General features: G+C 38.1%; 1 protein-coding gene across 3 annotated transcripts in view; it reads right to left on the bottom strand.

Moving 5' to 3' along the window:
* sept12 (septin 12) overlaps nt 1–17,121 on the bottom strand; it is a 122,212-nt gene that overhangs the window by 16,593 nt on the left and 88,498 nt on the right. For all 3 annotated transcript variants that reach the window (XM_017434639.3, XM_017434640.3, XM_017434641.3), the window contains 2 exons: nt 6,808–6,889; nt 4,786–4,923 (listed from right to left, as the gene is read on the bottom strand). In XM_017434639.3, coding sequence (XP_017290128.1) covers nt 4,786–4,923; nt 6,808–6,889 — 220 coding nt within the window. The remainder of the gene's footprint in view (nt 1–4,785; nt 4,924–6,807; nt 6,890–17,121) is intronic.

Genomic DNA, 17,121 nt, shown 5'->3' with positions numbered 1-17,121 from the left:
ATGCGCCTTTTTGGACTTCACGGGCCACCGTTGCTAACATCATGGGACAAATAGCATTATTTGCTTCCTCGAGTTGCAGCACGCATTTGCTGGCGCCGTTCCAAAATTCGAAGTAAAACGTCATTAAACCGATGTTGAATGAGCTGCTCTTGAATTTCAAAATGGTACTGTAATTGTACCAACAGAACAAATGTGCACATAGCAAATCCAGCACGCAGGACTTCCATCTTTATTTCCAACCGCTGCCCCCGTCTTTCTGTCCAATGAGAGCAATGACCGTCACCCACGTGGCTTTGTTTATAAATTATAGTCCGCTTACAAAAAAGCACAATGTGAATGCAAACCGCACCAAACGAAAAAAATAAAGTCCACTTTTGGTCCAGACCAAACAAGCGGACCAAAGGACTTTCCTGGTGTGAGTACACCCTTAGTTCCACCTTAATGAAGCAGAGGAAGGAATTTGACCAAGTGAAGAAAGACTTTCACTCCAGGGAGATCCCGTTCGCTCTACTAAATCCTGTAACCCTAAGAATCACGCTTCCCAATGGGAAGAGGAGATTCTGTAAAACACAGAAGGAAGCAGCAACATTTCTGTGTGACTCTACAGGTGACTGAAAGATCAAAGGTAAACCAGATAATCAGCTCCAGCTTGTTAAAGCAAAGAGGATAGTACTGTCTGTATATTATTCTGATAAAAGTTACATGGATTATGTAAATCACAACAGTATTCATGAGTCACACATTTACCTTAATTTGAAAAGGGCAAATTTCAAACAAAGCAGACTTACTTTATGTTACAGCCATTTTTTTTTCCTTTTTTGTTTGTTTGTCTTTTTAACTGGATGTGTTAGATATCTGCATTACCCTTATTATCTCCACTTAAAATGGACAATCATAACTACAGTTTTCTAATAGAGCTCTGGACGGCCAGAAAAATGTCACGAACAGTTAGATAGGTGCAACATGTGCTGCCAAATACGACAGGATAAATGGTGACCACCCCCTTGACTTTAACTCTAAAGTCAGAGGGGTGGTAATTTTAATAAATAAAAACACCCCTGTAACAATTGGAGAAACTATGGTTGATGCACTGGGGAGATATGTGGTAGTGAACTGCTAGATTTACTCAGACTCCCTTAAATTTATATGCCCCTCAACTATGAGGACGAGTCATTTATCCAGGACATATTTTTAAAAAAACAACCTTGGAATAACTATAGACAGTGACCTCAAAAACCTATATAAATTCAATTACCTCAATTACCTACAATTTCCCACAATAATGCAAAGGCCAATAGTCTCTTTAAGGGTACCAACAAATCTCTCCATACTATTTTAGAAGATCCTTGTAAAATAAACTATAACATACTGAAGACAAGCAAATATACATTAGACAGTTATGTTTTACTGAATCACTTTTCAGAAGAAAGTAAGCTTTGTTTGAATGAGCTGTATGATGACCAGCTAATTTATATGTGTCTGTAAATTAAAACAAATATAGTGCTAAATGTTAAAACAATAAAGCTGCAGTGTGTCATGTTGGGTGGAGATGACGGAGACGAACCCAGATCGCAGACTCATAATTAAAGAAAAAGTAATTTATTAAACTAAGGATAAACAAAACAAAAGCTGACGGGGCAGCAAACAAAAAGAAACAAACTAAATCAAAACTAAGATGAAGATGAACATAATAGGAATGGGAGCAGGAACAGGACGGAAACATGCAACAGGCAACAACAAATATCAAACAATGGACCAGCGAGGTATGGAAGGAGTGACCGGGTATTTAACACTGAGGATAACGAGGTGAGTGGGAACAGGTGGCATGATTACAGAGCAGGGACAGGTGTAGATGGGTGTGGCTGACAGACAAGTGAATAAATGGGGAAGAGTGAATAGTGACAGGAAACAAGACACAAACCACAAGAATAAAAACTAAGACAAAAGCTAACTGAACAAAGACTCAAACAGAAAACCCAAAACCCCACACAGTGCTTTGTTAAAAATTTGTGATCACTTAAAATTTAAAAGCAATGAATGAACATTGAGAAAGGGACAACAACAGACTGGAAGTGTTTGTTCACACGAGGCTGAGACTTTCAGGAGTAAAACTGAGAAGGATTCACTGCTCTGTGACAGACTGTAGGAACAAATATTTTAACAGTTTTAAAGATCTTGCATTAAATCTGGGATTTCAGCACCATACATTTATGTTACATGATCTTAATTCAATTTCAGAAAAATCTCAGACCAAGCTAAAAACTTAAGAGGCACTGCACTAACAACAGGCACAAATGTGCTGTAGAAATTGGAAATTGGACTGAATTAAAACAGGACTGTATGTAATTTGATTTGAACTAACTACAACTGTTTCCTTTTATTGTGTAACATCAAGAGAGGACTGTTGTTGCGATTTGATACTTTATAAATGAAAGATCAAGCATTCCTTCAAGGAATTCCTTCAAGGAGTGCATATTCCTTAGCACCTTTTAAGCCAGAGTTTTAGACTAAGATCATCTCATGTTGAGATGGGATAGCATTATGGCTGTTTTAGTCAACCTTTATAAATGACATTATGTGCGATCAGATGCTACAACCCCAATTCCAATGAAGTTGGGACAGTGTGTAAAACATGAATAAAAACACAATACTATGATTTGCAAATCCTTTTCAATCTATATTCAACTGAATACACTACACAAAAAGAATACACTACAAAAGGCAATATATGTAATGTTCAAATAGATAAACTGCAAATATTCACTCATTTTGAATTTGATGCCTGCAACTTGTTCACTGAGTGTCCTCAATTCCCAAACGCTTATTGAGTGTTGTTAAAAGGAAGGTGATGTAACACAGTGATAACACAATTTTAACAGAGCTAGCTAGCCCTCCTGGCAAAAGAAAGAAAAGGGAAGTGGTCAAGGGGTCCTCGGAGTTTTGGTGCCCCCCAATAATGTCTGATTTTTTTTGTCTGATGGAGTTGACAAAAACTTAGGACACAATTTCAATTGAATTGGAAAATACATAAAATGTTTTTTTAAATTGCATTTATTGATACTTATGATTTTTTTTATTTGAATACTATTATTTTAGAATTATCTTATTGTTTTAAAGTATTGAGTTCCGGTCTAGGACAAGGGCTTTTACAGACACTGTCCACACACTACATAATTTCAAATTAAAAATATTCATCAAACACCATGAAAGCATACGTTGTTATGCAGACATTGCCCAAGTTAGTTTCTTCAGTTATTTATATTTTGTGTATATTTTATTTAAATTCTATACTTTATCCAGCAGAATCACTATCTGTTCATATTTTTTATGTACAAAATGTCTTGTTGGCCCTCAGTTAGATATGGGTGGACTGCTCTCTCTGGGTCGGGGATGAGGTGTTACCTCAAGTGAAGGAGTTTAAGTTACTTGGGGTATTGTTCATGAGTGAGAGAAGTGACTGGGCTCAGTGTGCAGACTCTGTACCGGTCCGTTGTAAAGAAGAGAGAGCTGAGCTGCAAGGCATAGTGTGACGATTGAGTGAGGCAAAGCCAATACGCAGAATCATCTTGAAACTTAAATGAAAATAATTTATTAATAAAATAAAGAAAACAAAAGGCTGTTGTGGCAGCAAAAAACAAAATAACTAAAACTTAAATGGAACATGAGTGTGGCATGGGGACAACACTGAGACATGAACAACCAGGAAGAATAAAAGGACAGAAAGAATGAACCAGCGAGGAGTGAATGAAAAGAGACTGAGGGTGAGTGGAAAATGAGTTGCAGCTGAGAGATGACGAGGACCAGGTGAGGTGGGCGTGGTAGGCAGACCAGAGAATTACTGAGCAGAGGACAGGTGAATACTGACACAGGAAAACACAGGAAGCCAAATGACACAATAACCTAACTAAACACAAAATGAACAAGAAATAACACAGAAAAACTCAAGCTTTCTGTTTACCAGTCAGTGTATGTTTCTACCCTCACCTTTGATCATGAACTGTGGGTAGTGAGCAAATGAATGAGATCTTGGGTACAGGCAGTCAAAATGAGTTTTCTCTGCAGAATTGCTGTACTCTCCCTTAGAGTTAGGGTGAGACATTTGGTTATCCGGGAAGGACTCGAAGTAGAGACACTGGTCCTTCACATTGAAAGCAACTAGTTGAGGTGGTTCAGGCATCTGGTAAGGATGCCCTCTGGACGCCTCCCTAGGGAGGTGTTCTGGGCATGTCCAACTGGGATGATGAAAGATGCAGGAGAGACTATGTCTCTCGGATGGCCTGGGAATACCTTGGAGTTCTCTCAGAAGAGCTGGAAGAAACTAATGATTCCCTTGTTGCTCCTAGCAAAATTGTAGCACAAATTCTTGACTCATTAGCATAGATTGTGTGGTGGCTGGCCATTCCAGTGTATCTATTTTAGTGGTTTGAAGAATCAAAAAGTGGAAGATATTGAGCACTGCCTTTTAGAGTTACAGGGAAAAAGCAATAGCTGACCATTTTTTCAGTGCATAGTTCAAAGGTTAGTTTTGATAACTTAAACAGATATGATAGCAGCACTTTCACTGAGCAACAGACACAAGCTTAGAAGCAACATATACTGCCCAATTGTTCATGCATTAAAACAATCTGTTGTCTCAGCTGGCTCGCTTGCAGTCCAGACCTACCACCTGCTAAAACATCTGGACCATTGTCAGACAAAAGGAAAAAACACACCCTGACCAAGAAAAGACATCAGTGGTAAATAGCTGTGTGTTGAGTGCATAGCTAGTCATGAGTAAGCATTCACCTGTGTCCAGTGGCAGGGAGGAAGTAGACGCAACAGTGTACTCTGCTGTCAGGTATTCTTCTCTTACGGTTGATGTTCAGCTCCTCTCTCAGGTATTTCTCATACTGCTCATTGACATACTTCACTATTGGCTCCCAACTGCAGAAGAGAGTAGCACACACAGGTTACTGAAACACTCTGGGGCAACAATTGGATTATTTGAAGACAATACAATTCTTTTTTTTTTATAGCGCCAAGTCACAACAAAAGTCATCATAGGGCACTGTAAAATATTAACAAATATAAAAAGCCAATTAGTAAAAGTTATCCATCTAAGTAAACCAGCAGATTGTGTTGAATCTTCACTTTGCCTCAGTCTCCCATTCTGAGCAATGTGCTTGGAAGAACTCCCTTTTAATAGGACAAAACATCCAGGAGAACCAAGCTCAGGACGAGCAGCTGTCTGCTTTGACCAGGTGGGGTTTGAGAGGACAGGAAAGTAGGAAGGCCACCTGATTTTTTTTATCAAATACAACATATTGTGATACCATTAGATAGATCTTTTAAAGACAAATCCAACACAATTAGAATTTTTAAAATTGGTCTACTGGTTACCAATCTATTGTCAAAAGATGATAATCAGAATCATTTTAAATTAATACAGTTCTTAAATAGGCAGCAATAGAAAGTACTGTATTTAACTTCCTGAAACTTTTGTTCACACACCGGGCTGAAGCAAAGCAGCTGAAAGTGCCAGCTCCTGCTCGGCTCTTTGCCAATGTCTATCATAAAATGTTTTATTTCATCTGAGTTGAGTAATTATTGAATGAATTAGCTTGATCATTACCTGACCCAGCTAGCTATAGCGCTACCAGATTTCATGGATTAAGAACATATAGAGGATGAATGGGTTGCGAATGTACGGGTGGCCTTGCTATGGAAAGAGATGCAGACAGCAGTGTCCAATTCTGGTCCACTATCCTGCATGGTTTAGTTGTTTCCCTGCTCTTCAGCAGGTCTTCAAGTTCCACAGAAACCTGTTAATCACTCAGTCATTCAAATCAGGTGGGTCACAGCAGAGAAACACCTAAAACATGTAGGATAGTGGCCCTCCAGTACCAGGATTGGACTCCACTGTTTTAAGATATTATTAATTTCATTTATTTCAATTTCAATAGAGTCCCATATCTTGGTAGGTTGTAATATTTTGTTCCCTCACTTTATCAAACTGTGCACATGGATTCAAAACTCATTACCTCAGTTTAATTAATCCATTCGCACAGCTTTACTAACAAATGTCATTCTGTTTGAGAACAATAAATCAATGGTTGGATTCAGTAACATTACAAAATTAGGGAAATTCTTATTTACAGGTTCACTAACTTTTAAACCTGAAAAACATCACCGCCTGTCACTTGAAAAAAGTAGACAATACACTGCAACCTAATTCTATCAAAGCAAGTCAAATCTGAGCTGAGTAAGTGTTTAGGAACTGTCAATGTTGCAACATTAGGATAGCAATTTTCCAAAATCATACAAATGTTAATGTTTCAAATTAAACTGTTGGAATTACATGCAAAGGAGATATAAATGTCTGATTCATAAATATCTGATGTAATTTAGATGACGACACAGACAGTTTTATTGATGTTATTGAATATTTCAGCCTAATGTTGCCATTTGAAAAATAACCTCCTGAGACCCTGCATCCTCATACAAGGACACTGCATTGAAAAAAATGCACACCAAACAAAGGTTTGAGTCTCAGGAGGCTAAACCCTTGTCTCACTTCTGGTGTTGCATTTCCGTTTGTTTCCCTATCTAAACTGTCTAAAGGTCAGGGATGGTCAGGAATCTCTGATCAACGTCAGGGGCCACTTTTGTCAACTTTTTTGATGTGGAACTCAGAGGTTTTGTCTTTTAAGTACAAATGAAACACAGCATAGCTGTGAGGTGTAAATGAGAGAATTTTATTATATTTAGAATAATATTCTAGTTTTCCATTAGCCCTTGTTTATTAGTTTCAACCCTCCTACTACTCACCAGTTCTCATTGTTGATCTGGTCTCCAAAACCAGGCGTATCAATCACTGTCAGCTTCATCTTCACCCCTTTTTCCTCTATCACTGGAGAAAACAAAACAGAAAGATAAAGGTTAAGTAGCAATGACAGAGTTATATTAGGCAAGTATTTAAATCAGTCAATAATCAGCTTTTTGAAAGTGAGCAGCTGAGATATCATCAACAAATGGATGATTATAATCTGGTGTGTCCCAACTGTGTCACATTGTCTTTTACCGGAAACTGACAATTTTTTATCATTTGATTTATGCTTAAAAAAGTGTTTTTTCTTCATGTCAGCACTGAAAGGTCAATGAGTAACAAGCAGAGGCACCACAAGAAAGGTTTCACAGGGGGGTGAGGGGGGAGCAAATGGGGACCACTGATAATCATGGGGTGGCATACCAAAACCAAAAATCATCACAGAAATTCAGGAGTTTTATTATGCTGTTGTCATATAAAAGCTACTCAGGAAAAAGAAATGCTACAAAATGGGAGTTAGGCATACTTTATTGTTTTACATAACAACTGATAGTATTACCTGAGAACAACACACTCACTACTTAGCTCAGTAAAGCTTGTCCTTTCCTTTAAAATTCATATTCATCATTGAAACTAGCATTCATTGAAAGAATACATCTACCCACTGCTTTGCATGCCAAAGTTTTAAACAAAAATCTTATGATATACAGTATGTTGGCTCTTTAAGCATGTATTGGGGATGACTTCTCTGAAACTTGCCTTAAAAGTACTCAAAAAATGTATTTTTTGTTTTTGGTAAATTTGAGAAAACAATCACACTGTGTGGCTGGAAGTTGTATTATTGAAGTGGCTAACAGGCTAACAAACTACAAGCAGGATCTGATCAATGTGTTTTGCTACTTGTATTAGTAGTATAATTCAAATACTGTATTTATGATGATGAGCTCAAAGTGTTCCTCTCACTGACTTAGTGTAAGGTGTGTACTGAGGAGTGTTTGAGGAAAGCTAAAGATTATCATTTAGTGCTTAAGTCAACAACGACTTAAGCACTAAATGATAGTCTTTAGCGGAGGAATCTCCTCTTGTCAGAAGCATGACAGCAAACATCTAGAACTGGACTATTAAGGGTTTCACTAACCTGTAATAAAGTACTGCCTTTGTTGTTGCCAATACAGATAAATGCAGCATTTAGTTTCAGTAGTTCATGCACCTTTAAACAGACAGCAGTGTCTGACTGAAAGACACTTCCTGTTTCATTAGTAAGGAAGTCAAACCAATACGATCCCTTCATCAGATTTAGACTTCTGCCATGGTGGTTACATAGATTATGGGTTCAAACCAATGATATTTGGGTGGAAGTTACATGTTTAAAGCAATTATTGACATTTTCTGTATTTAACCTTCCACATACAGTATGTTACCAGCCTCTACTTTACATTCCTTTGAAGTCTAACAAGAAAAGTTATCTGCACATTATGTTATGTTAAATGTATCACTTCTACTGTTAATTTTCATTATCGTCCACCACCAAACTGTGTGTTTATTTGTACAGTTAGTAAAATATCTCAAAACCACTGGGCAAATTTTATTAAAACTTCTAGAAAGTTATCATAAGATGTACATCAACAACTGATTATTTTTGGAGTTACCCTAATTCGAGATGATTGTCACAGTTAATTGACATCAGTCAAATTTAGATTCAACCAGTTTAAACTATAAGATAAACATTTATTAACATACTTTACAGTATAAATTATTATTTATTCTGGTTATATCCAAAGGGAAATTCAATATGTGCAGTCTGATCAAAACCTGAGGAATAATTATAAGACTTAATTGGTACAGTGGTGAGTGTTGTAACAATAACCCGTTTGAATGATGTGGCTGTTAATAAGAGTAATTGATAAATAAATATCAGGCAAGGAGTTTAATCACGAGATAAAAGTTTTTTTCCAAGTTTTGGACATTCTTGAATGAATAAACTCTTCGTTTAGCAGTGCTGTCAGGGAGGTTCGACTCACAGCAATTCAGGAATTGGACCTCATGACTAAATGGCTTGGGAAAGAGTCAAGTGAGCAGGTTCAGCGGCTACGTTCAGTTCATGTTGGAGATCCTCAAGCAGCTTTGAGCAAAGCATGGGAGAGAGTATGTGAGGGTTATGCTTCTCCAGGGATCATTGAAAGGTCTCTGTTTCAAAGACTGGAAAGCTTCCCTAAAATCTCAGCTAAGGATAATGTCAGGTTACAAGACCTTAGGGATTTACTGATGGAGATCCAAGGAGCCAAAGAGGATGGATATCTTACAGGACTTGCATACCTGGGATACTTCACGTGGAATCAGCCCAATTATTGAAAAGCTTCCCTTTGCACTACAAGAGAAATGGCTCTCTGCAGGCTCTTGGTATAAAGAACAAACCCAAGGTCACTTCCTTCCCTTTGACTATTTTTCTGACTTTGTGCGCAATGAAGCAAAGACAAGAAATGACCCAAGTTTCACGAGTCAAGGTAACACAGTCACATTTGCAAAATCAGAGAGAGGAGTTAGTAAGAATTTTAATTCCAACAAACCAGTTTTGGTGACAAAAACTGACGTCTCCACCAATGATGATCTCAGCAAGAACTGCCCGTTTCACAAAAAACTACATCCCCTCAGAAAGTGCAGTGTTTTCAGGAATAAATCATTCAGTGACAGAATGGCCTTTCTGAAGGAGAAAGGAATGTGTTTTAAGTGTTGCTCCTTTGTCTCACATTTTGCTTGAGATTGCAGAGCCTTCTTAAAGTGCTCTGAGTGCGGAAGTATAAATCATTATAAAGTCATGCATCCTGAGCGTTACCCAAGTCATCCAAAGTTCCTTCACCCCAGCAGGACAATGGCGGGGAGCGTGATGGTCAAGTCAGTGAGGATATTGTTTCAAACAGTTGTACAGAGGTTTGTGGTCCAAGTTCATTGGGCCGATCATGTTAAAAAAATCTGCCTTGCAAAAGTTTACCCCAGTCATTCCAGGCACATGGCAATTAAAACTTATGTCATCTTGGATGACCAGCGTAATCAATCCTTAGCTAGACCAGAGTTCTTTGAACAATTTAAAGTAGAGAGCAAACCTTTCACATATCACCTTTGAACATGCTCAAGCATGACTGAAACATCTGGCAAGAGGGCAGAGGGATTTCAGATTGAATCTATGGATGGAAAGGTTCAGATCTCACTCTTGCCACTCATTGAATGTCCAGAGATCCCAAATACCCGATTTGAAATTCCAACACCAAGTGCGGTACAACATCAGCCTCATCTCTGTCACCTACCAGATCGAATCCCAGAACTGGATCCAGATGCAGAAATCCTACTTTTGCTCCATCGCTGAAAGAGGGAAAAGAGTGTTGGTGTCTCCCCACGTTTGATGTTTATCATGCACAAAAACCCAACAACATCAGGGTGATTTTTGACTCCAGTGCCCAGTACTTGGGAATCTCTCTTAATGATGTACTTCTCTCAGGGCCTGATTTTAACAATTCTCTTCTTGGCGTACTGTTACATTTTAGGAAGGATAGGATTGCAATATTAGTGGACATCCAACAAATGTTTTATTGTTTCCAAGTGCGGGAAGACCACTGCAACTTTTTGCGTTTCTTATGGCACAAAGACAATGACGTCAACAAGGACGTAGTGGAATACAGAATGAAGGTCCATGGTTTTGGTAAAGCCATCTCCTGCTGTGGTTATATATGGCTACGGAGAGCCATTAAAGAGGGAGCACAGAGGTTTGGTGCTGATTCCATCAACTTTGTAGAAAGGCATTTCTATGTGGATGACAGTTTAATGTCCATACCATCTGAGGCTGATGCAATTGACCTCCTGCAACGTTCTTTAATTTCAATATGTATCTGAGATGACAAAAAAGACTCCCTGACTCTCTCTCTCTGACTAAAGACGATTGTGTATCGTTCCTTCTAGCAAGACATTACCATGATCAACCATGAGCAGGTTCAACACCAAGGTCGTCATTTGACTGAAGGAGCCATAAGAGCAGGTAGCTTGTGGATATTAGGAGGCAAGTCTATTGTAGAATCACTTATCCATAAGTGTATAAATTGTTGTAAACTACGTGGGAAGATGGAAGAATAACAGATGGCGGATTTGCCACCGGAGCGACTCAAAAGTATGTTCTCCTGGATGTTTTCAGGCCCCTGGTCTGTGACGGCAAGGCACACTCGAGGAGGGCACTCAGAGTCAAAACGATGTGCAATTCTTTTCAGCTGCATGACTTCAAGAGCTGTCCACATTGAACTAATAGAATCTCTGGACACATTTAGCTGCATTAATGCTTTAAAATGTTTTTTTGAATTGAGAGGACCGGACAAACAGCTCAGATCTGATTGTGGCACAAACTTTATTGGGACTTGCAGGGAGCTGCAGATGGACACAAGAATGCAAAAATACCTCACCGATCAGGAATGTGTCTGGGAATTCAACCCACCTCGTGCTTCTCACATGGGGGGTTCATGGGAGTGGATGATTGACATGGCAAGGAGGATTTGGATGCTATGCTCCTCCAGCTAAACATCTTCTTGACTCACAAAGTCCTGTGTACTCTAATGTCAGAAGTTACTGTCATTATCAATGCCCGTCCCTTGATGCCTGTTTCTGCAGATCCAGAAAATCCTTTCATCCTGTCACCTGCAATGCTTCTTACACAAAAGACTGGAGTCCCACCACCTCCTGGAAATTTTCCTGATAAAGATTTGCTTACAAGGCAGTGGAGACAAGTACAAGCATTGGCAAATCAATTTTGGACTCGTTGGAGACGAGAGTACCTGCCATCTTTACAACAACATTCAAAATGGACAGTACCCAAAATAAACTTACTAATAGGAGTTGTATATTAGACCTATCACAGAATTTGTTTTGCTTCTGCCTAACAAATGATCTATGAACTAAGGTTGATGATCCAAAGGCACAGTGACCTCACAGAGGTCAGACGGGGAGTGTGCTGCCTTTACAGCATTTTCTTTAATATTCTATGGATATTGTAAGGTGATGGCATTTTAACTTACTTTTAGCTGCAGTAGATTTGAAGGCTTTTATTTTGAAGAACCATAGCGGTGTCAGAGACAAACTTCCTGTTGGGTAATTTCCTATTTTTTGCCTGGAGCTGCAGCAAGCATGGTGGAATGTTATTCTTAGTGATGGGCAAATGAAGCCTCGTGAAGCAATGAAGCTTTCCAACACTTTGCTTTGCAAACAGGTTCATTACTCGATGCTTCATTCATCACTCACTAGTGACATCTGCTGGTGAAACTGTAACAGCTTTGTTAGTCAGTTGGATCATACTTTCAAAAATTTGTAAAAACAATATTGTCACAAAGTTTTCATCAAACTCATGTTTAGTAACAGGAAAATCAATTAAATCATATTTAATTGTCATGTTTTAATTATTAAAATGATTTGTAGCCAATCTAATCCTTGACCATCAGTGGTTGTGTTGGGTTTTCTTTTATGTCATTGACTTATTTGACAATGAAGATATGTTGGACTTTAGTGTATTGGGAATTGAGTGATTGTTGGGGCAGACTGAATACTTTGAGCTTGAAACTTACTTCCTGAAAAACCAAATTTGTTTAAACTCATCTCTTCCTGGGAGTTCTAGTTCTGGTTTTTAATATTACAAATATGTATATCCCAAATATGAGAGATTTTTCTCTTTTTTGACAGCTCTATTTCAACCACTGGTGATGAACACTGCTACCAAACCACCTACTACAACCCACAAAGCAACAGGGTTCATAGCACTTTTATTTTGAAAAACGATTGAAAAATGAAGCAATGACGTGGCAGATGTAATGCGAGGCCTCGTTTGTTGTTGATCAAGTGATTTTGCTAAATATGACACAAGCTCCGAAGCGGGGCTTCATCGGACACGCCCCCTTTTTACTCGGTACACGCCTCGGAGCCTGGCTTCAGATGTCCCATCACTAGTTATTCTGTCTTCACCATTTAATATTTTGCCATCCACAAAGAAACTTCGTTGAAGCAATGCTGTAACTTAAGTTTTATGATAAGATATGTGCTATTTAAGGACTATTGGAAATTATTTTGCTAAAATATTAATGTTTAATTATTGTGGCTGATATTTTCATGTAGCTATTTATGGTGGATTTTAGTTAACTGCAGAGTGCATAATTAGATCAAATTGCTGTACTGTAAGGTGTTTAGACATAGAACTAAGTTTATCTTGTTTTGTGTTAATTCTGTCTGCAGTTTTCACCGCAGCATGAAAACAAGGAAGTCAACAGTAAATGGTCAACCTTACTACACGCCTCCTTCTCATCTTTTGCTGTGGTTTACCTCGGTGTTTAGTCAGAGTTGTCACACTCTTGACGAGAACATCACACCGGTACTTTAACTTTCTTAATCCTAAGAAGAACTTTCTGCTGCAGAGTTGTTGCTGCTGCAGCTTTTATCTGGGTAAATATTAGTTGTCTTAAATGCTAAAACAACTCACTTTTGGTTCTAAACGGCATAAAAATAAAATATGTCTAAAGAAGACAAGAGAAAGGAGCAAAGACAAGATTTCTTCTACTCAACTTTTCTCTTTTTTCTGTCTTTCACTGAATGCAGGAGAGGAGAGCCTTTGATCTGAATACTGAAGGACAGATCAAAGCCTGATTGGTTGAAATTAGATTTTTTTTTGTCCAACAGCAAACCACCATGGTCTTATGATGAAGGAAGGTAGATGGTTTTTTTTTCTTTGTGATCTCAAAAACAGGTTTAAGGTAAATGGTACACAGATTAAGTAGAAATTTCATGAGGGAGTAGCTTAGTCATTCCTGTCACATACTTTGTGTACTACACATTGAGCAACAACTTTGGCTTTAACTGTCACATGCCAGCACTGTCTATCTGTTAGAAAAATATCTTATGAACCACTGGACATATTTTAGTGAAACTCTTAGAAAGTTATCATTGGATTTTCAGATACAACTCATGATAATATATACAGTATATTACAAAGGCTACACAGAAACAAAATGAAACCTTGAACTTATCGGGCCATATATTTGAGATATTGATCTTATTATTGGCTTAAACATGGTCACTTTCATATTAGGAAAATGAGGAATTATTATCCTCGTGTTCGCCTCTGTCACATTATTTTCCATGGAGCTTTTAACTTTGCCAATTAAGATTCAACAAAAATATAGTTTAGATATCGTTACCAAAACATTACCATGAATTGTGCAATACTCTCAAAAAAAGGATGTGGCAGTAACTGGTGGAAGAAAAACACATTTGTACATTTAAAAGTGTTTGTGAATTTCTGTTAAACACAGAGACCAAATGATGAGGTTCAAAGCCAAAAGTCACTCTGTTGGATAGGAGGACTTCTCTGCTTTAATAGAACATTTTTGTACTTCATTTAGTGATAAAACTAGTTACATGAATTTCTCAAGCATCTTTTGTTGATTTTGGTAAGCGCATATATTGCACTTGTGTTGTACTCAACAAGAACATTTTCCATAAAGATTTTATCAGACTTTTTCTGCTTATAGTTAATTTAAACTATAGAACAGTCACTGAATCAAGACACCAAATATGACTGCTGTTCAGCATCTCCATCACTAATGCTGCTGTAGAGAGGGTTCTCTTTCATGACGGCAGCTTGGATTGACCAACAGAACTGGTGCTCTGTTGAGCATCAAGTGTATTTCACACTTGAAAAAACAACTTTAGGTATAGCTGTAAAAAATTCTACACCTTTGCACTGAAGGAGGAGGCCCTTTTGGGAGCTTCACAATACAGAAAGAAGTACAAAGTCAAGCACTGTCTAAGGTATGACGGTAAGATACTAAGAATAAGAATCACAAGGTTAGCTGATAAGACATTTTTGGGGTTAGCTCATTTAGTATCCACTTTTCTTTTGTTGCAGTTGCCATGATTGACAAATGTCAGTCACCCTGTCTTGTCTCGTGCTGCTTGATCCTCCATGTTGCGTTCACTGATTCTGATTCACAAAAATATAATTGGTTACCAATATTTTTCTCTCAGAGTTATTAAATATTTTATTTTACTGTTTGAAATTGAATAAAGGTTTTCTGAGGGTTGTAGAAGTAGAAGTTTCCTACATCTGGCATAAGGATATAAGGTTTTGACTCAAAATTTATTTCTACAGCAGAAGTGACCCTTGTGAAAAGAACACAAAATATAAATTGAATCTGTCAGGAAAATGATCTCCACCTTTGTTTAAAACCAGTCTAAGTTCACATGAAAGAAATCAAGTTTGCATTTATCAGAGAATCATCTCTTCAATATGGGAGCAAATTCAGCCCCTGTTGGGATTCCTGGTAATGAGACAAATGGTGAAAAGAAAAGTGATATGAAAGCAGGATGTGAGAGATGTCCCTGACTAGATCATCAGCAGTGCCTGTGTACCAGTCAGAACTGATGAAAAAAAGTGATGTGAAATCAGAGAATCAATAGTTGGGGAAAAAACATGCTCATGTTTTGTCTTTACTTGATTTGGTGAGCCATTCCTGGTTCCTTCTGGAAACTGTTCTTTAACAGAACCTCCTTTTTACTTCCAACATACAAAGCCCTCAACCAAGCTCCATCTTATATTAAAGATTTTTTTGTTCCATATTTTTCGAACAGAGCCATTTGCTCTCAGACTGCTGGTTTACTTGTGGTTATGTAAGATTCAGATTTTTCAGTAAAAACACCTACTCATCTGGGGCCTCATGTATGAAAGGGTATGCAGCTTTCATACTGAAAGATGACATATGGACAAATTTGAAAAGTGCATGCGCACAAAAATATTCAGACTTATCAAACCATGCATGTTTCTGTAAAACCTTCATACATCCCAATTTGCGTAAAACTAAGTATACATGGGATACTTCGCCCTGACACAGCTCCATATGCAAACAGATGCAAAAAATATCCTATGTGTGTGATTCTCCTCTTTGTGTGATCAAAAATGATGTCTAGATGCCGGAAAATGAGAAAGAGATGCTCCTAAATAAGGTAGTGGAGCAAAAAAATGAATTTGGCACGTTGTCCTTTGGCATTTGCTCATTGCCATGAGTGTGAAGCTATGGTTGTCAGAGCAGCACACACCCACAGAAGCAAGAAGTGTACAGCGAAGGATGGCTGCCACCATCCTTCTGCACATTACGTACATACTATTTTTGTAAAAGATTAAAGTGAACCAGGGGCATGGATCAGCTGGCAGCATAATTCTTAAGCTGAGACATTTCCAAATTTACACGTGTTCAATAACAAAATTATTGTAAACACAGAGGCACCTGGGACCTTTGTAGAACTTAGAGACTTTTTAAATAAATAATCTATGTTAAAAAACAAGCTGCTGTGCATCTATGAAGCATTTCAGCCATGGTGTAGTGGAATTTGATATATCTGATATATATCTTGATATTTACTATAAGGTAACACCTGTTGTTTATAAGTCCTGATTATGTTATGACTTCTGATTATGTTATGACTTCTATTCCAAGTCCCATGAGTTCTTACAGAATGAACTTGTTTATAGGAGTGATGTTGAATGGTCTCCTCATGGGAACCAGACTGCCTTTCTTTTCCAGAACTCCTCCTTCTGGTCCAGTATTTCAATATCTTTAATAAAAGCTCCTGTGTTGACTTGGGGGGCCAGAGCTTGGATTCGGAGCTTCCCTGTTCAGACCTGGGACTCTGATGTTAATTCTTAATTGTCTTTAATGCTCTCTATATTTTGTGCCCAATATATAAATAAACCTGTTTGAGTGATTTCATCTAACAGTGCCTGGAAGTTATTTTGCTGCCACAACAGATTCTTGAAATGTTTTGATGATATTATGAACTGTAGGTCATGGCAAATCAATGTATCATTCATTCTTTCCATTTTTAATTGACTATCAAAATTCAAATAATGAAAAACAGACTGGTTATTTTGTTTTTTAATATAACACCAAAATCGAAAAAATGCCTGGTTTTTCATATTTCACTTTTAGGTTAAAATCGGAAACACGAAATCAAAAATCGGGCAACAGGACAGAATTTGATTTTAATATTTATTTGGTCGGGTTTAGGTGACCCGGAAGTGGCTCTGTGCGGCAGTTCAGGTCATGTAGTGGTTACTATGGCGGCGCTAGAACCACTGATGGAGGACTCGTTTAAGCGGTTTGAGCCTCAAAACAATACGTAAGTCTCCATGGCCGATGGGTCTGACTGGATTATCTGGTCCTGACTGGTCGATATTGAACAAACATAAATATGTAGACGCCTCATTACGTCCCGGAGCGCATCCGCCGTCGCCGCCATGTTGG

This window comes from Kryptolebias marmoratus, linkage group LG12 (assembly GCF_001649575.2).
Source record: "Kryptolebias marmoratus isolate JLee-2015 linkage group LG12, ASM164957v2, whole genome shotgun sequence".
NCBI classification, from domain to species: Eukaryota; Metazoa; Chordata; class Actinopteri; order Cyprinodontiformes; family Rivulidae; genus Kryptolebias; species Kryptolebias marmoratus.
This window is presented reverse-complemented; position numbering and strand designations above follow the sequence as displayed.